At 41.6% G+C, this 27,445-nt stretch overlaps 1 protein-coding gene across 2 annotated transcripts in view; it reads left to right on the top strand.

The window, feature by feature from the left end:
* Positions 1-27,445, top strand: part of ERGIC1 (endoplasmic reticulum-golgi intermediate compartment 1) — an 83,561-nt gene that overhangs the window by 5,121 nt on the left and 50,995 nt on the right. For both annotated transcript variants that reach the window (XR_014543130.1, XM_083594233.1), the window contains exon 2: positions 22,888-22,949. Coding sequence is in view for 1 of the 2 variants with exons in the window: in XM_083594233.1 (XP_083450359.1) it covers positions 22,888-22,949 (62 nt within the window). In the remaining variant the exon portion in view is untranslated. The remainder of the gene's footprint in view (positions 1-22,887; positions 22,950-27,445) is intronic.

The raw sequence follows: 27,445 nt of genomic DNA, 5'->3' as shown, positions 1-27,445 counted from the left end.
TGACAATGGTAAGTACCTGGTGGTCACTTATAAATGTAACTTCAGTCAGAGCAATTTCTGAGCATTTACATCATCCAACAGGGATGGGGGAAACCTTTTCTAGCCCAAGGGCTGCATGCTAGTGATGGATGGGTTTAGAGGCAAAAGTGGGTGTGACCACAGATGTGACCCTTTAACCTTTTCCAGTAGACTTCATTCCAAGAAGTCTCTCCATCCTCTACTTGGGCGAGCAAGATGCACTGACACAGTTCAAGGGCACAGTTCAAGGGCACCTGAGGGCATGGAGGAGGGCTGGTGGGGGAGTGTGGTGTGGAGAGAGTCCTGAGCGCCAGATAGAGGGGCTTCATTAGGCTTCTAGGCCTCAGGTTCCATACCTCTGCAAGGGCTTATGATGCTACGGCAGCTCTTTGTATGGGTACCCAAAGTCAAAAAGGATCTTATAGAGCTGGAAAGGGTGTGGAAAAGGACAGCCATAACTATCATGGGGTTGAAGCATCTAACCTTCGAAAAAAGGCTAAAGCACCTGAGGCGTCTTAGATCTGGAAAAAGACGGCTAAAGTATCATCTATTCCCCCCACCCCCTTATTGGATGTCCCTATCCTGGGAGGTACATCCTACTCATTTGGTTTTAACTGACCATATTTTCTACTAAATATAGAACTGTAGAGTTGGAAGGGACCCCAAAAGTCATCTAGTCCAGCCCCCTGCAATGTAGGAGTATAACACAGAAAAGAATATAACACAGAAAGGAATATAACACAGAAAGTGGGGTGGGGGACTGTAAAGCTGTAATTCTCACTTTTGACATTACCACGTCTGTGATATCATTGTTCAAGGGCAACCTGCTTATGGTAGCATCTCCTGAACGTAGTTAGGAGCGGTGGAAGCTGTGGGTGAAGGTGAGTGTAAATGATGAACAGATTATATATAGGCATCTGTGTTTGCTCATGGAAAATAGCAAAATGTGTATTAATGATGATCTTATCCATTGAACGGCAATGTGTAAGAATAATTTTGCAGTGACTGTGTTACTAATTTTACTTTGCTTCTAAAACGGTTTTCTAAACAGTTGCTTTGATTAGTGACCAGCACTCTGAGTTTGGCGAGCAAACTGGTGACCTGAGATAGCTTGTTGGTAAAGTAACAGAAATTCATTACAAAGGTGCCAGTTTTAATGATGAAGAGAAGAAGCTTTTAATTTGCTTGCTCAAGTGTACAAGAAAGTCAAAATACATGAAATACAGTATATGCTAACTTTTTGGATTAAATTTAAAAATTTAGTTTTGTAGCTAGTAACACTTGTGTGTACTGGAAGTAGTGGATGAGAAACCATTTTACACTATCAGTGGGTTCTATAAAGGTCTCTACATTTGCATAAACCTAATGGAATTACTATGATTCACTGCACATAAAACCTCGTATTTTAGCTCTTAAGTGAAAAGGATTTTTGGACTTTTGACTTGTTTTCCTTACCATTGGACCTAAGGCACATACTCTGAAATTAAAATTTGAGAGCCCTTATAAAATGTATTATATAAACTTATGTGACCCAGTTCTAATCTCAGGTTGATGTTAATTTGGCAAAAGCCTCTGTATAATAAAATAGAAATCTGGACTTGGTTAGGAAGTCTCTAGTAATTTTTTTGTGGCTGGTTAGTAAGAACTTAACAACAGCAACTGTCTTTCTCTCTTCTTAGCTCTGCAAAATGTGGGTGACTCTGGCTGGAAAATTGGGTTATAAATATGTCTGAAAGCCAGGTGTTGTGGTTGACTTGAGGTAATGCCATATAAACATAAAATATTGTTCTATTCCACATGTGGTATTTTAGTGCCCAGACTGTGCTGTGCACAGTATGATTTAAATAGGGTTTGTGATGTCATCTGTCCTTATTAAGGAGATACTTAGAAATATTTTTGTAGCGCTTTCTCCTCATAGAGTACATCCCAGAATGTTGCTGTATAACTCAGCATCTCCTCAATATCCTATTTTTACCAAAACTAAGCAGTACTTGGGTAAGTTGCTAAGGGAATATGTGACTGCTGAGAGAAAATGTTACCCAATGGGCCCTTTCTGCAGTGGCCCTCCATTTGTGGAATGCTCTCCCCAGCGAGGTTTGTCTGGCGCCTTCATTATATATATTTTAGGCTCCAGGCAAAACATTGCTCTTCAACCAAGCATTGGGATGATTACTGTTCTACAGCCTTTTAAATGTCTTGGTGGGAGAGGGGGTTATTGTTCTGTTGTTTCTGTTTTAACTACTTATTTGTGCCTTTATCTTGTATTTTTATCTTGTGGAGCACCCTGAGATGAAGGGCGGTATATAAATCTAATAAATAAAAATATATATTAACATATCTTTGCAAATGACTTGCCACTTAAACCTTGAAAAGAATGATGTTTCACCACAATATTATTTATTAAACAATTTCCTGAAATCAGATTGACTAGAATATTACGCCATGAGCTTTTGTAGGCTCTGGTTCTGTTTCGTCAGAGGAAGGAAGTAATTGACTGGGAAGGCAGCAGGTAGGTTTAATATGAAATGTTTGTGACTACCTCGTGAGAATATCAAAATTATTGAGGTCTTTCTCCATTAGTTAGAAATTTGGCACAAGCACAATTCAAGAAATCTTTCTTAGTTGCAAAGTGTAGATCATGAGCTTCAGGACATCTTCACATGTGCAGTGGTGCCTTGTTTTAAGAACAGCTTAGTTTATGAACAACTTGGATTAAGAACGCTGCAAACCCGTAAGTAGGTGTTTTGGTTTGTGAACTTTGCTGTGGAATAAGAACATGTTCCGCTTCCTGTTTAGTGTGTTCCATTTGTAAATTGAGTCCCGTGCTGCTATGGAAAAGCATGCCTTGCTTTAAGAACATTTTGGTTGAAGAACAGACTTCCGCAACGGATTAAGTTCGTAAACCAAGGTACCACTGTACAGTGGAACGGATTAAGTTCGTAAACCAAGGTACCACTGTACACTGTACAGTGGTACCTCGGGTTAAGTACTTGATTCGTTCTGGAGGTCCGTACTTAACCTGAAACTGTTCTTAACCTGAAGCACCACTTTAGCTAATGGGGCCTCCTGCTGCTGCTGCGCCGCCGGAGCATGATTTCTGTTCTCATCCTGAAGCAAAGTTCTTAACCTGAAGCACTATTTCTGGGTTAGCGGAGTCTGTAACCTGAAGTGTATGTAACCTGAAGCGTCTGTAACCTGAGGTACCACTGTACCTGTATGAGAAGCCAGTATTCTATTACAGAGCATGCTAGACCACATGGGGCAGATTGTACTGCTGAAGGGTCCCTTTGTCCTTTTCAGCCAGTACCAGGTATTTGATTGGGAAGGATTTCTAGTGGCAGTCATAAATGGCAGCTCACAGAACACAAAGTGAATTTACTAATATAAGTGTGAATTGAGGGACAGTGGCTCACACAGTGTTAAAGGTATGGAAACTAGATAAACAATTGTGAATTTGGATTAAAAATTGCCTAGTTTCTAATAAAAAATACTTAAATTTTTTTAAATTGGATTTTAAATTTTAAATTTAAAAAATCTGATTTTAATGCAAACCGTTAGAAGTTTAATTTACAGTTTAATTCAAAACTGAATCAGTGGCACTCTTATCAAAACACACTGAATTAAAATCCTACTTTTCTCTTACAAACAAACAAACAAACAAACAAACAAACAAACAAACAAACAAACATAAAACCTCATACCATGGTGGGAAATATCTACTGGTCATATATCATAATTATGACACAAAGATAATGTGTTGACCTTGATTGTGAGTTCCCCTGCTCCTGCCAGACGGGCTCTTTCCAGTAAAGGAAGGGGCCCTAATTGGCAGAGACTTGTGCTGACAGCAGGCCTGTGGAGGCTGGGCTTTCTTGACATGACAGAGTAAGTCTGGCAGGCCCCTTGTAGCCCCCCCCACTGCGCCAGCTTAGCCATCTGAGGCCTGGGACAATTGTACCCCACTCCTGCACAGGCCTGGCTGGCAGAAGAGAGGGAAATGTGATTTCCTGATTCCTTACCCCGCTGCCAGTCTCAGCACAGCTCCCTATTCTGTCCCAGAGGGTTCCCCAACCCTCCAAAACACATTTTACAGAAGCAAAGGGAGCTGCAAGGGGGAAGGAACTACCAATGAAAATTGCCTCTTCCCATATGTAGGATCTTAGGATCCAAGTCATTGTAGAAATTACTATGGCAAATTCTGGATGTTTACAATTGTACCAACAAGGCAGCCTAGGAAATTTACTTCTATCTCTCAGAGAAATACTTCTTTGATTAGTAAACCACCAGTGCTTCCTTATGCGAAGTCCTGACCCCTATCTGGTGTAAAGGAGCTTTTCCACATACCTGTGATGCTTGCTGCCCTCACAAGCTGTGCTAGAAAGAATTTTTCTTACGTCCTTCATCGTTCCTTTCTCTGCCTCCTTTCCCCCCCACTATTATTTGTTATTAATATATATCAAATTAATATATCAAAATAGGTGCCTTTGTTTCTATTTCAGCGTGGTGTGGACTTGAGTTGCGCAGCTACCTTCAGTTAGTATAGTGAGAATCAGGTGATGTCAAGATTGCACAGGATGTAGGTGAGCAGTGGTGCCTCTTGCTCTGCAATCTGCATTTTAAAGAGCCAATAGGGAAATATTATTGTGCATTGTATTCGTTCATTGCTTCTCTTGCAGTGACTTTTTTAGGTTTCAGTCCAAAAATGGGTTGGTCTCCTTGAATACCACTTCTATTACTTGAACATATTTCTCCTGTTACTTGAATATATTTTCCTCTCTGATGATGTAACCATGTCGCTGGCTGGCTTAAAGAGGAGGGGAATTCAACATCATGCTTATATTATTTTTTTGCTTTTACACTCTTGCTGCCCAATAGAAAGGACAGACTTTTGGCATTAAGCGCAAGCTGAATCTACAAACTTAGCTTCGAAAGTCAGATTTGTCTAATGTGGTTTTTCACACATCGTCCAACCACTTTGTAGTAAGCCTGGGAAATATTCTGATAAAGCCATCAGAGAGGCTTATCGGACACGCCTGCAAAAGGTTCAGAGCAAATCTTCAGTGTACATGTTCAGTGCATGCACACACATACATGCATTCCCAAATACTATTCTAGCCAAACCTCCAAATTAGTGAAACTGAACGAACACAGTAGATAAAGTGTAATAATAGTTGGCATGTGTGTTTCAAAACAAGAATTCCCGTGACCTGTAGCAGAGTGAGGAATTTTTTTTTTCTGTTATAAAATGATTTTGGATATAGTTCCACAAACTTATGCAAAGCACAGTCTTCAACCACGATGGATAGGTGTCTGCATTTCGTCCTGCTAAAAAAAGCCAGCTAGTGCTTTGCAGGTTGCATCTATTTAGGATGCAATCCCTTTCAAGCATTTTCTTAGAAAATGTTCCCTGGACCTTTTCAGCGCACATGTAGTCTTTTTCAAGTAGCATGGCACTTCTTTGCAGCTTACAGTGATGTGGCCACCAATTTGCATAGGAAGCCAGTAAGATCGAAGGTCTGGAGTTGCACAGGTTAGTTCACACCAAGAATGGACACCGGAAACCCCAGTAACTTTTGTGCCTTTTTTGGTGTGTGGCAGGGGACTGCTTTCCTAATTTCTGGGACCACAGGAGACTCCTCCATAGATGTGCCTCTCCTGTGATAACAATAAATGGGCTCATGATTGGCACATAGATTGCATTTTGTTTAGCTAGGGAGATGACTCAAGGGTTTGCATTTGAATATAACCTTCTGTTTTTCAGCTAGGCAACTCAGTAACCCCAGCGTTTTAGCCTCCCGTACTCTTCCTGAGTACCTCATTGGTGTTCTGTTCTACTTAATGAGATTAATATGCCCGTCCCAAATAGTGCTACATCCTTGTTTGCTGGCCGCCTGCTCTCCTCCTCTCTTGAGAAACTTCCTCTGCTTAATTTCAATTAGCTTTTGAAACTGGAATTAAAAGGGAGGAGCAGACTGGTTCTGATTGGTGTTCCTGTTCCTCAGTTCCGAGTGTGGCCAACCAGTAAGTTAAAAGCCAGAGGAGTAAAGGACACTGGAAGAGTGTGCTTATCTTCATTTTATCTGTTTGACAGATGTTAATCGCTTAGTCACTTAATAATCAGTAGGCATTTAAAACAAACACTTTATTCATCCTGCTTAGAATAGGTGTTTGGTCAGCTTCATAAAGATTCATGTTCAAGTTGTGGAGAATAACTTCCTTTGTTTTTGTTTTTTTCCCTTCTTACATGAGTCATACCTATGGAGAAAGATTGCATTATGGGACAGTAATATTTACACACCTTTCCTGCAGTGTAGCATAGGGCTAAGAGACTGAGCTATTAACTGGGAAGGCCTTGGTTTGAATTGTGCCTCTGCTATGAACTCCCTGGTTAACCTTAGGTAAATCACTCTGGTCTCAGCCACAGCCCCCTGCCATCTGCAGTATGGACAAGAATGATACTGGCTTACATTACAGGGGTGCCACAAAAACTACAACTAGATAATGTGTGTGAAGTGCTTTGAACGTTTGAAATTGCTATACAGGTGTTAAGTATGTATTGTTATTGCTTCTGCAAAGGAAAAAAATTGCGTAACTTGTACTTTCCTCACACAGTTCATGATGCAGTTATGAAGGTTTAGCTGGCTTCAAAAAGCACATAAAAGCACAACTACAGACACACTAAGCAGGATTTGTTATCCAATTTTGTTGGCTTTTGTGTGAAGGTCTGAAATAGAAAAAGTGGCAGTGGATTCTGTAAAACTGCGAAATTATCTTGCTCCTTTAAACCTAGAACAGCAACTTCTTCTTTCTTAATATTGGTCATTGTGCTGTTGCACATTGTTTGTAACAATAATTAAGTGCTAAGTCGTAAGACAGAAGCTATCCAAGTAGGCTTCTGCTTGTAAATGGGTTTTTTTTGCTGTAGCTGATGCCACAGTTTGATTTCTCCTGTATGACTCACTTTAGAAAGCCATCTTGGGGATGTGTGAAAAAATAAAGGGAATATTTTAAGATAATAAATAACTTTGTGTGTTCTGTGTAATCTGAATAACAAATGTTGCACTTTTAGTGTGTGCTGGGGGCGGGGAGTTAAAATTAAGGAGGGCTCCCCACTGCTCTATTTGGGAGGAGATGAGTAATTATCATCTGGTGGCTCCTCGGAAAACTATTTCAAACCTGCAAAAGTTTTAAATTTGGAAGCTAGAATGTCAAGGCCTTCAAGTGATTGAAGTATTGGGGAATCAGTTACACAAACTGAACATCCATATTGGAACTCTGGAGGAAGCTAGACCAGCACAACACAGGTTAGTTGGTCTTGCCTGTAACTCATCTCACTTCCTAGAGAGGATTGATGGACTTGGCTGTGCCCTGTCCCCCCGCCCATAAGAAGAGTTCAGTGATGGTGGGAAGAAAATAACCTCATTGGCCTATGGCCAATATATGCTTTTAATGTCAGAATGACCTCATGAGCCAAGTGACCATTCCTGTGTCTGCAGTGAGGTCAAATGCAACCTCAGAAGCAAACATTATAAGGTATTGGACTTTTAAGAGGCTATTCAGTAGGCTGTCTAATGGGAGCCAGAAAAAGATATCTGATGGCAGCTCAGGGAGGACCATTCAGTTCTTGCAATAATGTTGGATTATCAGTGAGTTAAGACAAAGGTGTTGCTCTTCCAAGGGTCTGCTCTCCTATCCCTGCTATATTGTGGCATTAACAAGCAGCTTTTAGTTGGTAATTGCCAATACTCATTACCATCACTTTTCATTCTGCATTCTTGGCATTTCCTGGCACTACAGGGTCACCAGGTAGACATTACCTGTGCTAAGTCCAGCCAACCAAGCTTCCTGGCTCTTCTCAACAGAGAGCGCACACTAGCTTGGAAAGGGGCATAAGATCCAAGATGGATGAAAAGATTCCTTTGTAAACATAATTTAAGATACTTTGATATCCAGTGAGTGGGAAGCTGTGGCAAATGATAGGACCAAGTGACAGCACAGACTCTTGAGTGGCCGCACAGAACGATAGAGTCCTTGAACAGCAACGTGAGTAGAGTTGACAGCAGCACGTCTACTAGAGAGGTGCATAGATGTTGCACATCTAGTCAGTCTTTTCTCACCTGGGATTGGCACCTGCAGCCTCTAGAAAAAAACACGTCTCTGATCCAAGTCATCCAAAGAGAAGTTCCAAGCTTGGTAGCTTCCACTAAGGCTACAGGTACATTTACAGATCATGCATGCAACTACATACAGAGCTGTTTGGTGCATCTAGCTGCACGGCAGGGCAAATTTAAGTATGGCCATGCTACCTTGCAAATCCATCCAGTAAGAGTGCTAGCAACCACCATGGGGTAAAAGGTTGATTGATGTTACCTTCTGTAGAGTGCATGGGAGAGGAACCTTTTATGGTTTTATTTTAAGCTTGAGTAATCTAGCCATCTCTCTCAGAGAACGTGGTGCTCTTGCCAGGCCCATGGTATTGTTTCTGGCTGTTCTAACTGTTTAGGATTTGAGTGCCTGTGACCTAGCATTACTAAAGAAGCAAAGATAAATTATCCTGTGATCATTGTTTCAGAGCAGTCACCCAAGGAAAAGTTGGAACTCGCTCGTTATTAAATAATACGCTTCTCAACATGCTTGATGGGTGTGATTAAATGTTGTCCTTTCCTAAAAGGTATTGAAGGGTTGGGTGGGTTTAATTTGCTTAGCCTCGGAACCTGTTTTCAGTGCTGTGGCTTAGCTCAGGGGTGAGGAACCTCCTGTTCCATTGGCCTAACTAGTTCCAATATAAGCCCCCCCCCCAAAAAAACCCACCTCCCCTTTGCCAACTTGCCCTGCACCTGACATATGTGGTGTCAGGTGCAAGGCAGGTAAGGGTATGGCTCCAAAGGAACAACTAGGAGCTTAAAATGAGTTCCAGATTGTTCCTGTGCAAGCAGGCCTTCTTTGTTGATGGTGCCTTTTGGGTGCTCCCTTACTTTGCAAGTATAGATAATGATCTTATCATTGGTGCTTGCAAAGAGTTGTGCCTTTGACCACAACAGTTTGATTTCAAACTGTGTAGCTAAAGGAAAATGAGTCACCTGGCATTGTTGCATCATTGTGTGATTGATAATCCTGTTTCTGGATCCAGTTCTATATCCGTTTCATCAGAATAAATTGGAAAACAGTGAATGCCCTCGAGTATGTGCAGAGTCCTATAACTGGACTAACTATGGAGTCAGTGGTGTAGCGTGGGTTGTCAGCACCCGGGGCAAGTAATTTGTGCCCCCTAACCCGTGGATTTGCGCCCCCTAACCTGTGGATTTGCGCCCCCTAACCCGTGGATTTGCGCCCCCTAACCCTAACCCCCAGATGTTGCGCCCGGTGCGGCTGGCACCCCCTGCACCCCCCACGCTATGCCACTGTATGGAGTAACTAGAGTCCTATAGTTGGGATTTTGGGGTGGGGGATAGATCTGCAGGTCAAATGGTACAAATTCCCAGATCAGAATCCCTTATTTTGTGAACTAAGCATATGGATTTGTGCATGCACCATGTACTACAGTCTTGACTTCCCTGTATGGATTCTCTCCTACTTCCCTTCATTTCCACCCCTGGATTTGTGTGTTGGGTAAAGAAAATAACTGTGAGATTGAATTTGTAAAAGCATTGGCCTTTCCTGCGTATATTCTCAGATATATCATGAGAACTTTTATTAGTTTTCATAACTAAAGATATTGACATTGGAGGAAGTAAGTTTGCAGGTACCTCCCAATATCCTTTCCAAAAGCATTGTTACATGGTGAGCTAGTATAGATAATGAAGCTGAAAGGTCAAAAGTTTATTTATTTATTTTGGCCTGTAGTAGAATAGCCTTTTAGGAACTGCTATTTAAAAAATAGCAACAAGAAGCTCTCTATATCCAGTCCTTCCTATTCTTATACCGTCATACGGCTACAGAGAATGCCCTTTTTATGCATCTTGCTATTTTAACTTCATTTTCCAGTGTCTTCAACTGGTTGGCCTTATATAGTGTGAAAAATGAATGCTTGGCTTCAGTTTTAGCTTGCTTAATAAGCTAAAAATCACTGAAGGGCATAATTTACTGTGTTTGAAAGGATCTTTTAATAGAACCAGAGGCTCCGAATTGACAATGTTCAATAGGCAGCCCCCCCAAACATATGGCACAATGCAGGGCCATTCACCCATATCAAACCTCCTCCATATCAACCCACACTACATTATGTTGAGAGCAGGTGCACTGCAGAAAGGTATCCGCAGAACAAATAACTGAGTGACTCAGTTCCTATTTTTTATTCAGGAGCTGGCAAAGTCGTATTTTCTTCTGTAATGAGGTGTGTTGTGTGTGTGTGTGTGTGTGTGTGTGTGAGAGAGAGAGAGAGAGAGAGAGAGAGAGAGAGAGAGAGAGAGAGCCATATCAGTTGCTGAAGGATGAGAGAATTTAGCATTAATAACAGTGCATTATAAAAGTCTTGTGACGTTTTTGTGGATTAGAGCCACTTCATCAGATATGTGGAATGTTATCAGATGGACGGGGTGGAGAATCTCTGGGGCTCCCAACTCCCATCAGCCCTAGCCAGCATGGCCCACGGTCCAGGATGATGGCAGTAATAGTCTGGAGAGTCACAGCTTTCCTGTCCCTGGTGCTGGGAAATAAATATGTTAGCTGTGAGGTCAGAGGCAAAGTGAAATGCAATAAATTCAGGTAGTTGTGATTATGTTAAAGGATAAATGTATGTATAATAACGATGTATAATAGTTGTATTGACTATTCACCAAGCAGTGTTAAACGCAAATTATTTCATTTGTCAACACTTGTCAGATTTTTAAACAAAAAAAACAATTTTCAGAGTGACATTCAACCATGTTGGTCTGCTTGTAGAAGCAGACTTCTCCTTCTTTTCCTCCCCTTGCAGCCCCCTGCATACCCCCAAAATCTGCTGCAGAGAGTTGGGGGTCTCGTTGACTCCTGCTCATTCAATTGAATATCTTTAATTGTGTGTGGTATATTTTAATTAAGCATCTTTAAATTAAAAATCAGTCTTCTTTCAGGCATCATGTAGTGTAATCTTCTGTGAGATGAGATTACACACACATTTAATGTTGTCCCAGGCAGCTGTTTTTTTAACCCAGTTATGGTTAACATAGCGCCATTTGTCATGCGGACATGGGCCTAAACTGAACCAGTTCAGATGTCGTATTGACCAAAGTATGCCCCTTGTTTGTGCATATTCTCCCTCCTCCCCACACACCCCACCCCAGTGCTGGCAATAAATGCATCCTTTGGCCGAAACAGTCTCCTAGTGTGGCTTTACTGGGCATTCTGGAGTATGTAGTTTAAACTATGCATTAACACCCGGAATGTTGGGCACCAGTATTTTGCTTTCTAGGTACATAACTGGATTTGCAGTGTGGAAAAAATGTAGTCTTTTTGTGAGCCTTTTCAGAAAATGTAGCAGTCCTATTTCTCTACTTCATCTCCCTGTGAACGAAATATCTTTAAGTAATAGAAATTTCCAGAAGGCGAGGGCAGGGCAATCCTTCTTTTAGCCAGTACAGTGGCACCTTGGTTTACAACCATAATCTGTTCCGGAGGTCCGTTTGTAAACCAAAACAGGTTGTAACCCAAGGCGCACTTTCGCCAATGGGGCCTCCAAAATTTTTTTGTTCATAATCCCCCCCAAAAATGAGTTGTAATAAAAAAAATGTTCCAAACCGGGACACGCACTTCCTGGTTTGATGTGTTTGTAAACCAAAATGTATGCAAACCAAAGTACCACTGTATATTTGAGGCTGGAGGCTAGGATTGAAAAATTCTTGTTAGATCAGATTGCAATGACCTTCAAATGCATAAGCATTGGTATTTCTCTTCTGGTTCCATTCAGTGGTTCCTGTAAAGAACTGGTTCAGTGTATTTGCCCCCAAATTTGAATAGATTTCCTGAACAGAATGTTTTGAATTAGTTTCAGACTTGATGTTGTTCACTTATATAAAGTTCTGCTTCGTTCTCTCATAGTGTCATGCTTGCCCATTATCATCATCATCATCATCATCATTATTATTATTATTATCATCAATTTTATTCTTTACTTCCTAAACCACTGTCTGAAGGTTAGCTACATATAAAGTGATTAAAAACAGTTAAAAACACAGACACATTTAAAACAAGTCTACAACCCTAACAAGTGGGCATGAGGTAAAGATCCATTTATCCAGCTGGCAAAGCCTTTCTGAACAAAAATACCTTCAGCCATTTCTGGAAATGGCAGATAGTGAGCTTCCATCATATCTGTTTCACAGAACAGGGGCAGCCACACTAAAAAGCCCTGCTGTGAGGTACTGCAGAAGAGGCTTTTGAGACCTTTGGAAGTTGCAGGAGAAATTCTCCTGCAGACTGCAGCGATCTCCTGGGGAAAATGGATAAGGCTGCCTCTCAAGTGCCTTTTACTTCTGCTGGTGCCAGGCAACCATGCTCTCTTAACAGGGCTTTTTTTGTTTTGTTAGGATGTGGTCTGTATACCCAGATATAAAAATATATTCATTGTCTAATTTGGCTTAGGTAGGTTGAATATCCCTGGTGTTTTCATCTTGGAACCGATTGGCGATTCTACTGATGTATGGACTATGCTGCTGCATAACTGATTTATTGACTTAACATGCAGAGTCAGTCTCCGAAGTGGCGTGTGCAACTATTTTCAATACTGTTACACATAATTGAAGCCTCCTGCCTTCCCATGCTTATATGCTTCCCACCACCTATAAGCAACAGAGGTGTCAGCAGATTTGGGAAAACCCCAAAGTTTGTAGGTACTTAACTCCCTCCCAACCCACCTGTGCCCCCCCTTAAAGCAACTGCATGAAAACTCAGTGGGTCGGACTTCCGGAGGCGGCGCGACCGGTAATGGCTGCCTTCTCCGAGTAAGGAGAAGGGAGCTCCGCTGTAAACGGGTCGTCCGCTACGGCGAAGCGGAGACCCATTCAGGAAAACCACAGGTGGCAGAAGCCTGTGGTCTCGGGACCCGGCGGGCGCCAGAAGCAGCCCCCAAAACGTTGAAGGGACCCCGTAAGGGGCTCCGGATCGCGGAGGGGGTAGCGGCGCTGTGGGTCGTTGCGCAAACAGCGAAGTGAAGCCGCATTGCTGTTGCCGGTCAGCGCTGTCCTTTCTTCCTGCAACTTTTCTGAACTTTGGAAACTACAACCCGTGAGTAAATTTGGACATTGAAAACTTTCTGAAACTTTTGTCAACTTTCTGAAACTTTTTGAGAACTTTATGAAACTTTTAAAACTTTTTTAAAAAGTTGAAATCTGGCTGAAAACGGAGTGAGGATAAGCAGGAAGCCCATCTCCCGCTATACTGAACTTTAAGCAAAGAGCAGGAGGAGTGGAGACAAAAAGTTATGCGTTAACTAAATGCTGGCACCCTGTTAAAGCAGTTTTCTGAGTGAAAGATTTTGAGCTATTGACTTTTGCTGGTCATATTCGGGGTGCACTGATATCCTTCTTCTGTGGCACCAGTGGATTATAAAATAAATAAGAATCTCTGGTGCTGGAGCTGCCTGGATGAGCACCAGTTTGCAACTTTGGATACATTGAATTCAGGTTTTGAAACATTCTGAGTTGGAACTGGATACTTTGAAACTGTTGCAGTCAAGGCACTGTAAGAAACACTGTTTTGCTTTAAGTTTTACTCTGCTAAAAATAATACATTGTGGAGGCGATAGACATGGATTTAAATTTATAAGTTTAACTTGGATTTGATCTTTTCCCTGAAGACGTATTAAGCTCCCTCTAGAGGATTTTGGACTTACAGCAGTGACTTTGTTTTACTTTCCCTTTCCCGGCCTCTGTTTGACTATTGCATCTGGGACTCTGCTTTCTCATGGGAACAACTTGGATTGACCTTGGATTACAGATAACTTTGGAATGAGTGGCGCAAGGAGAAGAGGAAGGACTAAACAAACAACTCTAACTTTATCTGCAGCCCCACAGCGTAGATCTTCTGTGCCGGCCTTGCCTTCCACTTTGCCTCCAGACATAGAGGCGGCCTCCCTAATACAGGCAGGGGAGGGTGAGACAGAGGAGCTGCACCTGGGAGATATGGCTTCAGGGACAAGTAGCTCTGTCTTGGAGAAAATTTTGGAGAAACTGGAGGCTCTGGACAAGAAGGCTGATTTGCATACAGCTAAAATTGAACAGAACACAGAAAGCTTGAATAAGCTGACTGGACAAGTTGCACAGAATGCCCAGTCTATTGGAGAATTAAAGGAGGCTGTAGGTGAAAATCGTAAACTGGCTGAAGATACTAGTCAAAGATTGGAAGAACTTGAGAAAGAAGTAAGACCACTCAGCAAACAAGTTGGAGAACATCAGATTTACTTTTTGATGACAGAACTGCGAAACAGGGAGACCAACTTGAGGATACGGTCAATACCAGAGGTGGAAGAAGATAATTTTATTGAATTTCTAACTAAGGAATTTGCCAAGTTTTGGAAGTTAGAGGAAAAAGACTTTAAAATTGTATCTGCTTTCAGGCTTGGCAGAGTCAGAAGGACAGAGAAGCCCAGAGATTGTTTGATAACACTGAGATCAAAGGAGGAAAGGGATAAGATTTTGGGCCTGCACTACGAAAAGTCACTAGACATTTTGGGCAAGAGAATTGAAATCTACAAGGACATTCCTAAGCAGTTGCTGGACCTTAGATCTAACTACACGGAATTGGCAAGACTGTTGAGAAGCAACGCAATTATCTTCAGGTGGGAGTTTCCACAAGGATTATCCTTTACCTACAGAGGGAGAAAGATCAAAATCAAAACAGTGGAAGATAGAGACAAGTTTTTGGGAGCACACGGAGAAGACCTCCACAAAGGACCTGGATTGCCAGCGCCAGAACTTCCAGGGGAGCCCGCCCCCTCGGATCCTCAAGGACCGGAGAACAAGGTACCACCCCAGAAAGAATAACCAGACCTATCCAGGATGTCTCTGCAGCTTTTGAGTTGGAACATAAATGGCTGTAACAGTCCCGAAAAAAGGTCTAAAATTTTTCATATTTTAAAAAAGGAACAATTGGACATTATATGCTTACAAGAAACACATGTGATTAGGCTCCATAGAAAGGTGTTAATAAATAAAAGGCTTGGTCAAGAATTTATATCATCGGATACAGTTAAAAAGAGAGGTGTAGTGATCTATGCAAAAGAGAGCCTTTCACCAAAATTTCTCTTTAAAGATGAAAGTGGAAGAATCCTCGCAATAGAAGTACAGTATCAAGGAGAAAAAATTTTGATATTAGGAATTTATGCTCCAAATGAAGGAAAATCGGATTTTTATAAGAAGTTGCACGAGATCATGCTGGATTATCTGGATTACAACAACGTCATCATGATGGGGGACATGAACGGGGTCGTATCAACAAATATGGATAAGTCACAGAACCAGAACATTACTAAAGAGGGAAGACTACCTAAGACCTTTTTTGAAATGACTGACAATATGGACTGGGTTGACATCTGGAGAGTTAGAAACCCCCTGGGAAGAGAAGGAACATTCTTTTCTGAAGCTCAACTGACCTGGACACGAATCGACCAAATATGGATAACTAGAAGTCTGGCACCTAAGGTGAGGAAGGTGGAAATCTGCCCCAAAACATGCTCCGACCATAACGCCTTGAGAATGGATATGATATTGATCCCAATCGGCTCCTTTAGATGGAAGATGAATGATGGCCTGTTTAGAGATCAAAGAATTGTAAAGAAGGCCCAAAAAACCTTAAAGGACTATTTTGAGATTAATTTGAACACTACGGTGGAAAAAAGAACTATCTGGGATGCAAGTAAAGCTGTGATGAGAGGGTTCTTGATTCAACAGAATTCCTTAAAGAAAAGACTGCAAAATGAAAAGAAAGATAAAATTCTGGAAAGTATCAAAGAGTTGGAGAAGAAGTTAAGATCTAACCCGAAGTCCCAACCGATTCTGAGAGAAATTAAACTTTATCAGGCGCAATATTCCAAGCTGATAAATCAGGAAATAGAATGGAAGATTAAAACAATGAAACAAAAAACTTTTGAATCGGCAAATAAATGTGGGAAACTGCTAGCTTGGCAGTTGAAAAGGAGACAAAGATTAAATACAGTAACAAACTTAGAGGTTGAAGGAAGGAACATTCAGAACCCGGGAGAGATTAGAAAGTGCTTCCAGAGGTATTTTAAAAAGTTATATACTCAAGGGCCACAAGATGAAATAGAGATTACACAATTTTTGGAGAGAAATGGATTAGCAAAGCTGTCAGAAGAAAATAGAACAATTTTAAATGGCAAAATAACACGACAAGAGATTGAACAGGCCATCCTGAGTCTGAAACAGGGCAAATCACCAGGGCCAGATGGACTGACCTCTAACTACTATAAGACATTGAAGGATTATTTGATACAACCTTTGTTGGAGGTCAGTAATGAAATAATGGAGGGGAAGAAGGCGCCTGAATCGTGGAAAGAAGCATTTATCACATTGATTCCAAAGTCAGAAACTGAAAAGACACAACTCAAGAATTACCGTCCCATCTCCCTTTTAAATGTGGATTACAAAATATTTGCAGATGTTTTGGCACGAAGATTTAAGAAAGTTTTAAGTGAGATAATCCATAAAGACCAGGCAGGCTTTCTCCCGGGCAGACATATGTTTACTAACACAAGGAACATCATAGACATATTGGAACTTTTACAAACAAACATAAACACTAAAGCAGTTTTAATTTTTATAGACGCGGAGAAAGCCTTTGACAACATTTCTTGGAAATTTATGAAGGGGAATTTAAAAGAAATGGGAGTGGGACGGGGGTTTGAGAACGGGATTGAGGCAATATATTCAGAACAAAAGGCTAAACTGATAGTTAACAATGTGGTTACAGAAGAGTTTAAAATTGAAAAAGGTACACGACAAGGCTGCCCGATTTCCCCATTACTGTTTATTTCGGTTCTGGAAGTGCTCCTGAATATGATTAGGGGGGACCGGTTGGTGGAAGGGATTCAGGTCGGAGCGAAACAATATAAACTTAAAGCTTTTGCAGATGACCTAGTTCTGACATTACAGGAGCCGGAGTCTAGTTTGAAAAGAGTACTACAACTGATTCAAAACTTTGGTCGAGTGGCAGGATTTAAGTTAAATAAGCAAAAAACTAAAGTTTTGGGGAAAAACATGACAGATATTGAGTTGGAACAGCTTCAGAAAGAGACAGAACTAAATGTGGTTAAAAAAGTTAAATACCTAGGGGTAAACATAACAGCAAAAAATCTGAGTTTATTTAAAGATAATTATGAAAAATGTTGGTCAGAGATTAAGAGAGACTTGGATAGTTGGTCAAGACTAAAACTTTCTTTGTTAGGCCGAATAGCTGCCATCAAGATGAATGTATTGCCAAAAATGTTATTTTTGTTTCAGACACTGCAGATTGTAGACAAGACAGAGTGCTTCCGGAAGTGGCAGAAAGATATTTCTAAATTTGTCTGGCAGGGCAAAAAGCCCAGAATCAAATTTAAAATATTAACAGATGCGAAAGAAAGAGGGGGCTTTGCCCTGCCAGATTTAAAGTTGTATTATGAAGCTGCAGCTTTCTGCTGGTTAAAAGATTGGTTACTTCTTGAAGATACGGATGTCTTGGATTTGGAAGGTTTTAATAATGCGTTTGGATGGCATGCATATTTATGGTATGATAAAGCTAAGATAAATAAGGCCTTCAAGAACCATATTGTCAGAAAATCAGTTTTTAATGTCTGGACAAAATATAAAGACTTACTGGAGAATAAAACTCCGAGGTGGCTGTCACCCCTGGAGGCTAAGGCTCGGAAAAGAGCCAATATGGAGGCCAACTGGCCAAAATATTGGGAGATAATAGAAAAGGATGGTGACAACTGGAAATTGCAGAGTTTAGAAAAGATGAGAGACAAAGTGCGAGACTGGTTACACTATGCTCAGATTAAAGAAGTGTTTAAAAATGACAAAAAGCTAGGATTCCAAGTGGAAAAGTCAAAGTTAGAAACTGAACTGTTAGAACCTAAGACTAAGGTACTTTCAAGAATGTATAACTTGCTGCTGAAATGGAACACACATGACGAAATGGTAAAATCAACAATGATAAAATGGGCGCAGGATATTGGGTATAATATTATGTTTGAAGATTGGGAAAGGTTGTGGACCTCTGGGCTGAACTTCACTGCATGTAATGCGTTGAAGGAAAATGTGATGAAAATGATGTATAGATGGTACATGACCCCTGTTAAACTGGCTAAAATATACCATTCGTCTGATAGCAAATGTTGGAAATGTAAGGATAATGAAGGAACATTTTTTCACCTCTGGTGGACCTGCCCTAGAGTGAAGGCCTTTTGGGAGAAGATATATAATGAATTAAAAAAGGTGTTTAAATACACCTTTACTAAGAAATCAGAGGCCTTTCTCCTGGGTATTGTCGGCCAGAGTGTGTTAAAAGAGGACAGAACATTCTTTTTGTACGCAACAACAGCAGCAAGAATATTAATTGCCAAGAATTGGAAAACTCAGGAGCTACCCACTGTGGAAGAATGGCAGATGCAACTGATGGACTATATGCAATTAGCCGAGATGACCGGCAGAATTCGAGACCAGGGAGAAGAAAGGATGGAAGAAGACTGGAGGAAATTTAAGATTTATTTACAAAAATATTGTAATTTGGCTGAGTGCTGAATTGGATGCCAGTGCAGATAATTGTCTACCATTAAATTAGATTTAAGGCTGAATTATATGTCAAACCAAATTAAGATTATTAATTAAGATGAGTTAAATGATAATTTGTTTGAAATTAATTTAATAATGATGTAAGTGTATGCGGGAGGTGTGGGGGAGTCCCATGTAACAATTGAGAGATGTTAAATGGACAATGATAAGTGCTTATCTAATATATGCTTTATTTGAAAACTTTAATAAATATATTATAAAAAAAAAAAAAAGAAAACTCAGTGGGTCATTTGTTGCTGTTCATTTTTTCTGTGGGGGAGCATCATGTAATCCTGCGAGGAGAATTGGACTGATTGTTTCTCCCACCTCCTGCTGCCCAAACATAGTGCTTGTCTCCTCATCCGTTGCATGTGAGAACTAGCCCTAAGTGGGCATGTTGTAAATGGGTGTCAGCTAATTTACACCTGAAATTTTTATCCTTAGCTTGGACAGTTGTGGAAGAGGAAATGTGCCTTGCTCTGACTGTATATTCCATCTCTTACATACTGTAAGGGCCAAACTAGATGAGATGCCATTCACACAATTGTTTAAATAGCTTAAAAAAGTACATAGCAGACTCGGGAGGCTCATGAACCATATCAGGACTCTGGGGAGTAGGGGGATGTTAACCCTTTGCTTCCTGCTGTGATTCTGATCTGGATCTGGGCCTCTACACCTGCTATCTGCACTGGAAGAAAGGCTTCCTTTGTTACAAATTGGGGCTTTCTTCCAATGCCCGTCCACTCCATGCAAAAAGAATAACAACAGAACAAATCCAAACATCCAGTTCTTATCCCTGGTTGTTTAAAAAATAATAGCTGTGGATTCAACTTGTTCTTTGTTCACTTTTTTCATCTGTTTGGTTTCTGTGTTTAACAATATTTTGCCTATACCTGAAGTGCCTCTCAGTTCTAGAGTGCTTTGTGCAAAATAACACAGTGTGATTGAGGTTGTGGGTAGAGGAAACCTGTGGTTCAAACTAATAGACTGAATATACCGCAGTGAAAACTTTTCCTCTCCCGTAGTTCAGCGAACAACTGCACATTTTTGTAAATTTATCTGTTAAATTTTTTCCCCCATCTCCAGCCCTGTCCACCCCCCTGAATACACACCTCAGCTTTGTTTGAGAACTTGTGGAGTGTAGGTGGCTAAGGAATTTCATTTCTCTTCAGTGACTCACCACCAGAATGATTCACTTGTGTATGGAGAGAAAAACGACCCTGAGAGGCAATTAAGTGGCAGGCTGTGCTCAGAATGCTTCGACTGTGTGGCATATGCACAAACCCGCGCCCCTTTCATTTCTGAAAGCTGCTACCCTTGCCGCTGTTGCTCTCCTACCTCTGTGGTGGAGGTATGCCCTAGTGAGCGGGTTGTGCATCACTTTCCTTAAGAGGTGGTGGCCATGTACATCTTTGAGAGGCATGTTGCTGATCGCACTGCAGCATTCTACCAGATTTAGCAAGCTGAGGTGTTTGCTAGCAGCCCAAGCACAGACCTGACCCCAAGGTTTGCAGAAGTACAAAAAGAATCTGTAGATGGGGGGGGGGGAGGACCCATAGAAGATAAAAACAGTGGACGCAGTAGGATGACTGTTGGGAGGGGTGAGGGAACTAAAAACTGGTCAAAGCAGAAGGGAATGGCGTATCCTGGAAAAAGGGCATATCTGGCTGGCTGGAACCATGAATAGAAGCTTTCAACAATGCCACCTTTTGTTGCACTTGCCAAGGGTAGATTTTAAGATTAAGATACACTTGAGTTCAGAGGAATCAATTGCCTTTGTTTCTGCCTGAGCCACTGTCCTGGGCATTTTTTTTCTGATTGAAAGGTGGCAGAGACAGAGCAGTAACGCATGCAGCATTGCATAAAGCAGCCTCCGTTGGGGAGTTCTGTCATGATCTGATGTGATCAGGCAGATAGTGGGACTCAGTAGAGTTGCCTGGTCTCTGTGGCGGCTAATTAGAAGGAGGCAAGGCCAGAGCAATGAGTCATGCAGGCTCCCAGCAGGCACTGTCCGCTGTGAATGGCTGCTTTGAGTTCATAGCATCCAGCAAAATTATTTCACAAATTTATTTCTTTGTGGCAGATGAGTATTCCTTGGTGCAAAGTTTGAGAGTTGCACTAGGTTAGAATAGTGATGAGGGTATTAGTCTTAAAAAGTTTGATTCTCAGCTCTGACCATGATTGTCACAGATTCGCCCCTCCGCAAGGTGTCAGTTCTTTCTCAATATCAATGCTGGTTTTCTTCCCAAGTGGTGAGCTTCCAGCACAAACAGCATGGCTGACTAGCAGGACTATGGGATTTGGAGTTCAACAGCACCTGGAGGGCCACAGGTTAGATACTCCTGCTCTAATGGGTTTTAGGTGCTCCCTGGGGCCATATGCAGAGGAAATTGAAGAGCACTTTCCCCAGGACAAATAATGTCAAATGGTAACACTGCTGTTTATAGTGCAGTTGTACTGAAAAGGGTGAAAGAAAAGGAGAAATATATTGCTATATAGCTGGCAGGTGTTTCTAGCTTGCCACATTTGCCATGTAGGCCCCAAATAGTACAGTAGCATCTTGACTGGCAAACATCTTGTGGAGATAAGTAGATAGACCACTGGTCAACTTAATTACTAAAAAAAAAAAATCCTTTATAAATATATGAATTCTGTTAATGCATGTAACATAATCTCTTTGCCCCCTTAAATCTGTTTTCCCCTCCACTGCCCTGCCAGTGACATTCCACAGATGACAGTCATTTAAGACGATTTAAATAAAAAGTTCTGAGAAGAAACTTCCTTATTTCCAGAGAAGACATCATCCTTCTCATTAAACCACCCCAACCCCGAAATGTTGACAACACATTTTAAAATCTTGCAGTGGGCTGTCTCTCCCTCCAAGAACACACTTCCTTTTATAGTATCCACATAGTGTTATTTTTACAGCCTTCAGCCTGCAGCTATTTCCTGTTTCCAATTATTTAGTTACACGCCAAAGCCCCTCTCTTTCTCCTCCTGGCTTCCTTGCCAAGTTTGCCAAGGCATTATTGTCATTTCAGTGAGACGACGCCAGTGCTGAGGTTTTAATGGGCTGTGAGCAGGAAGTTTAGCTATTTCCTCTGCCTGTGAGGCCATGATGTCATGAGCTGCTATGGGGCTCTTTATCATATGCTGCTGTTGCTGTGGTCTGTGTGGAAAGAATGTAAACAGTGCTTTCCAGATGTTCCCAGGGAAGCTGCGGGTCCATAAATGGGCCATTTTGTTCAGGAATATTATAAATGAGGGGAAAGATGAATCAGGCTGTAAAATATGTATAGCTCTGAAAATGTCAGATGCTACAGACTTTGTTGAGGTGATAAAGTCCTCGTGTCTGTGTGTGTGTGTGATCTGTTTGTAAGGAACCACACACACATACAATTGTGTCATGCTAGAAGGCTGAAAGTGATTCTTTTTTCCAGTCTGATTAAACTCTTCACACCAAAGTGCTTTCAGATGCAGGGCTCTCTTCTGATACCTAAAAATGGGATCTTGTGTTTGGAACCAACATGAATTGAATAAGCTATCTTCAGCTGTCCATTGTACTGCCATACTGTTACAATGTTTATAGATCAATTTCTGTGGCTTGCAATGGATAAAATACTGCTAAAAACAGCAGAACAAGAAAATATACAAGGCCCATTTAAAACAGTAGAGGCTAATAGCATCCACTGATTACCATTTCAGCTTGAAATTCTTCCTGGAAGCAACCAAAGAGCTACACTTACATTTCATAGGGGTTGCCTGGGTGGGTGGTGGTAGATTATTACACAGTCTATAGACCAGAGCTGTCTTGGAAAAGGGATTGATTGTCAGGTCTCTCTCCTCCGGTTAGTCAGGGTTGAGAGTGAGACACAGTTAAAAGAATAGGAATTCTCCCTCTCCCTCGCTCAGTTTCCTTCCCGTCAAACTTTAGCTAGTAGTAATTGCAAACTAGTTCACTTACATAACTGAGTGAAAAGATGTTTTTTGCACTCTGGTGTAAAATGAGAAATGATGTTGTTGGAAAACTTAATGGAAAAATTCTAAGCATCATTCAGCTCTGTTGACTGTGTATAGTGAAATGCTCCACCTGTTTTATAGCATTTTTGTATGTGTGTTTTTCCAGGCTTGACATCTACAGGAAGGTGCCAAAAGACCTTACGCAGCCAACTTTTACAGGAGCAATTAGTAAGTATCCGTGTGTGCATTTGCCTTTGCAAATCTCTGCTCGGTTCCTTTTTGCTCCTTGATTTAAACAGTATGATTTCCCCTCTAGAGGTCATTACCATAATTCAGCAGGTTTGTAACACAAAAGCTTGCTGTGATTTTGTACTGAATGGCCAATAAGATAACTGGAAGAGCCAGCATGGACGCCCAGGCAGTATATTGGTCTCAGACCTGGGAGACCCTTCTGAATCGTGCCATGTTGGGCGGCCTTTGGAAAGTATTTTGGATGCTGGGGTGAAAGCAACTAAGTTCCTCCCAGGAAATTAAACTCAAGGTAGAAGGCTGTGTAACAAAAGCCATATTGCTGTTTATAGCTAGAAAGTGACAGAGTCCTCCCCCCGCCCCAGCCTTTGTCAGCAGATTGCATGGTTTGGGACTGACACCCTCTTCTCTTGGGACCTCGTCTCCTTCCTTCTTTGCAAGGTTAAATATTATTGGCTGAGTAATGCAATTTCACACCATCACTGCTAGTGAGCATGTTGCATGTATCAGTATACACATTGAGTTGATCCTGCCAAGCCTGTAATTAGATGCCTATTATTGCTTTCCTGTTACACACCTGTTTCCTTTAACTGTGTAGGTGAACCCCAAGTTTACTTACTCCCCTAGTTGGGTTCATTAGCCCTGTATATCCTTGCTGATGCAGACAGAATCACATCCCTAGAACTTAGTAATGCTGAATCATTAAGGAAGCGATATGAAATAGCATAGAAGAGTCACTTGACAGAAGATGAGATGTTCTACCAAATATTTAGTGGTGACAGGCCATTTGACGTTAGAATGTCACTGTCTGCTCCCTTTCCTCCCTTTCCTCCTCTAAAATTTAGATTGCTGCTTTCACCATACTGCAACTTTTCATATGTATCATGTGGGTTAGGAGAAGAACATTACTTCAGTTACCGCTTCACATAACATGTCTACGCTGTGGTTAGGAAGACAAATTCCAGAACTGTTATCCGTGATAAGTGCTAGTTGTAGTGAGGCCCTCCAAACTGATTAAGGTGACAGGTAGGGAGCATACAGATCCATATTTTACTTTGCACCCAGCCCCCCAACAAACCAAACCAACCCCAAAAAGGGACTTCTGCAGTGTTGGCAGCAGTGGTGCTGTGATGGCAGCCACAATAGTTGCTGCAACATCTTGGCTGTTTTGTTTTCCTCTCATTTTTTTTAAAGAGCAGGTGCAAAGTTCAAGACAGTTGCACTGACCATCTTTATTTTCCAGAGTGCTAGATAGCACTAGTGAACATGATTGCCTGGAATTTTACTCCTCGAGAGTGCAACTGTTTTGTGAAATGTTTAAAAGGAAAAGGGGGGAAAGGAGAGGCTGTTGCTCATGTAGTGCTGCCATTTAAGGGCCCCTGGGCTGCAGGACTCTAAATCAGTGCCCCATAGTCACTATTGGTCAGCAGTGGTTAATTCAACCTTGGGTTGCTAACATGACAACCGTTTTTATTTCATGCAAAGTAATTTCACTGTTCCCTTCTGCACAGATGAGAGTACTTATGGAGTACTCTATCCAATCTTGGGAGCACAGGTCATGGCAAATAAAGACAAATGGGAAATGATTCTTCTGAGGACAGCCACCAAGATGATTAAGGGTGTAAAAGACTAATCCATTGAGGAAAGGAGTGACCTATGCTCATGACCATATATGAAAAAGGGTATCTGAAAGAAGAGAGGTTGTTCACTCTCTGAGGAGAATGGGGTTGTTCAGAAGGGTGTTCTAAATGGCAGAGAAATTCAGCAAAGGAGCAGGATACATAGGGATAATGCAGAATATTTGTTTCATTGGAAAGATTGGAGTGGAGACTTGATTAGAGTAGATGGTCCACAAATCCCTCCCAGCTCTGCCATCCTTTAAACTATGTGCTCTTGGCAGGCAAAGCTGAGCTTAAGACATAATTCTGGGAAAGCTGGGACTATCCTTGAGGATCTGAACCTTTTAACGTGTGATCACTCTAGACAGCAGATGCTTCCATCAAATGTAACACCATAGTTCGTGAAGGGGAGATGCATAGCATCTCAGCAGTGTACAGATTGCCCCCTTACATGTTTATAAACACACCCCTGTCCTCTTCATCCTTTACAATGTTCATAAGACCAGCATATCTGCTATGTACGTAAGAAGTTAGCTGACCAGTCAAGTACTTAAATGTTCCTTTCTCATTAGCTCTGCAGTAGGAGTTCTGCTCTGCAGAGATGGCAAAGCCACATTCTTGTGCTAAACCTTTCTTGCACAAAGGCTCAGCCTTCAGTACATGGGAAGCTGCCTTCTGCTTATTCATAACATTGGCTCATCTCGGTCAATATTGTCTAGATCAGTGTTTCTCAAGGTTGGGTCTCCAGCTGCTGTTGGACTACAACTTCCATCAGCCCTAGCTAGCAGGACCAGTGAACAGGGATGAGGAGAGCTGTCGTACAACAACAGCCGGGGACACAAGCTTGAGAAACACCGCCTACATAGGCATCAGATTTCTCCAGGATTTCAGGCAGGGGTTTTTCTCACCTTACCTTCAGGTGCTGGGGGTTGAATATGAGATCTTTTGCATGCAGAGCATGTGCTCTACCACTGAGCTACAGTCACGTTCCCTTCCTGTTCTGAAGGAACTGTATAACTGTCCATTAAGAAGGTGGCATAAATCAGCATTGCTGGAGAGCCCTAAATATACTTGAGGTTTCACAACTGATACCGATTAGTTTAGGTACTACTTTATGGGGTTTGGGGGGGGAGCCTATTCCTAAAAGATTTTTTCAAAGCAGGGAATCATTTGCACCAACAGCCCATTTCTGTTGTAGAGTAACTTGCATGTGTCAGCTGCCGAATGCCTTCCAGATCAATGCAGTGTGTAACTCTGCCAAGGTGCCCATGTTTGGAAATGAAGCATACAGTGACATGGGCCCTGGCATGTGACAGTTAGTATCCCACTGGCATGAGCGATATGACATATTGACAGAAGCAAGCAGTTCAGAAAGTGGCTCTGTCAATCTCACAGTTTAATACCAGAGATTAATCATTATAGTGCACTGGTTTGAGCATCATAATGAACTATACACACAGGTCCCACTTTACGAACACAATGCAATCCCTGGAAATCATTCACTAGGTGAGCGTTTGCATGACAAGCAACAATTTTCGTTCGCATAATGAATTGACGATTTCCATTGGTTTCTGTGGGGAAATTTCTAATGCGTACCTACTCATGAAATCTGCAATGCATATAGCAAGGGTTGGGTACTAATTTGTTGCATTCAGGTAAGTGAATTTTGGCACAGTGAGCGTTCATAAAGCATGGCTTTTATGTAGTTAAAACAAATTATAATTTAATGCGAACAAGCAGTGTAGTGGTGCACACAGCTCAGAAATTCCCCTCAAACTTCTCCCTAGTCCAGGTGCATCATACATAAACTGCCCTGTTGTGTCTCTTGCTTTTTTTTGTGTCAGAGACTAAAAGGCTCTCTGGGAAGTAAGAGTGACTGCTTAAAAAACAGCAGTGCTGCTTAATCCACAATAGTGAACATTTACTCATATAGAATCTCTCTGGATTCATGTTCTAAGCCACCACCCCTTGCAGACTCGGTTGCCCAGACAAACAGCCTACTCACAGCCCTTAAGTGTTCCCACTTTTTCTGGGATGAGCATGTCTCTCTCAATGAAAACGTTCCCCTTTATGCTGAGTCTAGCAGTAGCTCAGAATTCCTTCTTGATTCTTCTGAATTTTATGTAGGAAGAATAACTGCCTTTGTCCTTTGGGCCTAGAGGCACTGGAAGTTTAGTGGTTTTAAAGCCACTTTTCCACATTACAAAACCATTTCTTGTGTACAAAAAGCTGCTAAACAAGCATTAATGCCTTTAGGATCACCAGTGATGATGATGTGTACTAATCTCTGGGGTGTGATACATTGTGATAAAGTGTTGTGTAGGCAGATTTCAGTTCAGCCAGCCTGAATTGGTCCTGCAATCCTTGTCGGAGTACAGCAGCATGCCTGTTCCTGCAGTAGAATGAAGTGTTGCAATGAAGTGGTTATCTGCATATAATCTGCCTCTAGCTTTTTAAGCCCCTGTGCCTGAGCATGGTGCAGTTGCGTAGCTGGGGGAACTGCACGTTCAGTCACAAAGAAGTAGATAATGCTTGTACCTGCAAAACAGCCAACTAAAGGGAGCCGTGCAGTCGTTCTCTCATTTTGTATGTGTTTTATTTGCCTGCTGTGTCCCATTCCTAGAGCTATTGTTCTGTACTAGAAGGAACAAATGTTCATGTATCCGAGGAAATTTTCTCCCCTTTTAAAGGATTTGTCTTCACAAAGTGCAGGTCTGCTGCCTCTTAAATGGTCTGTGTTCTTAAAAAGAGGAAATGCCCTCAACTATCAATTACCCAAATAAATTTGCAATGATTATGGCCCTTTAAGAACATGGGATTTTCCTCCTCTGTCCCTTTTGGGCTTGTGGCAGCTAA

The sequence above is a fragment of the Podarcis filfolensis genome (genome assembly GCF_964270895.1).
Source record: "Podarcis filfolensis genome assembly, chromosome: 2".
NCBI lineage: Eukaryota > Metazoa > Chordata > Lepidosauria > Squamata > Lacertidae > Podarcis > Podarcis filfolensis.
This window is presented reverse-complemented; position numbering and strand designations above follow the sequence as displayed.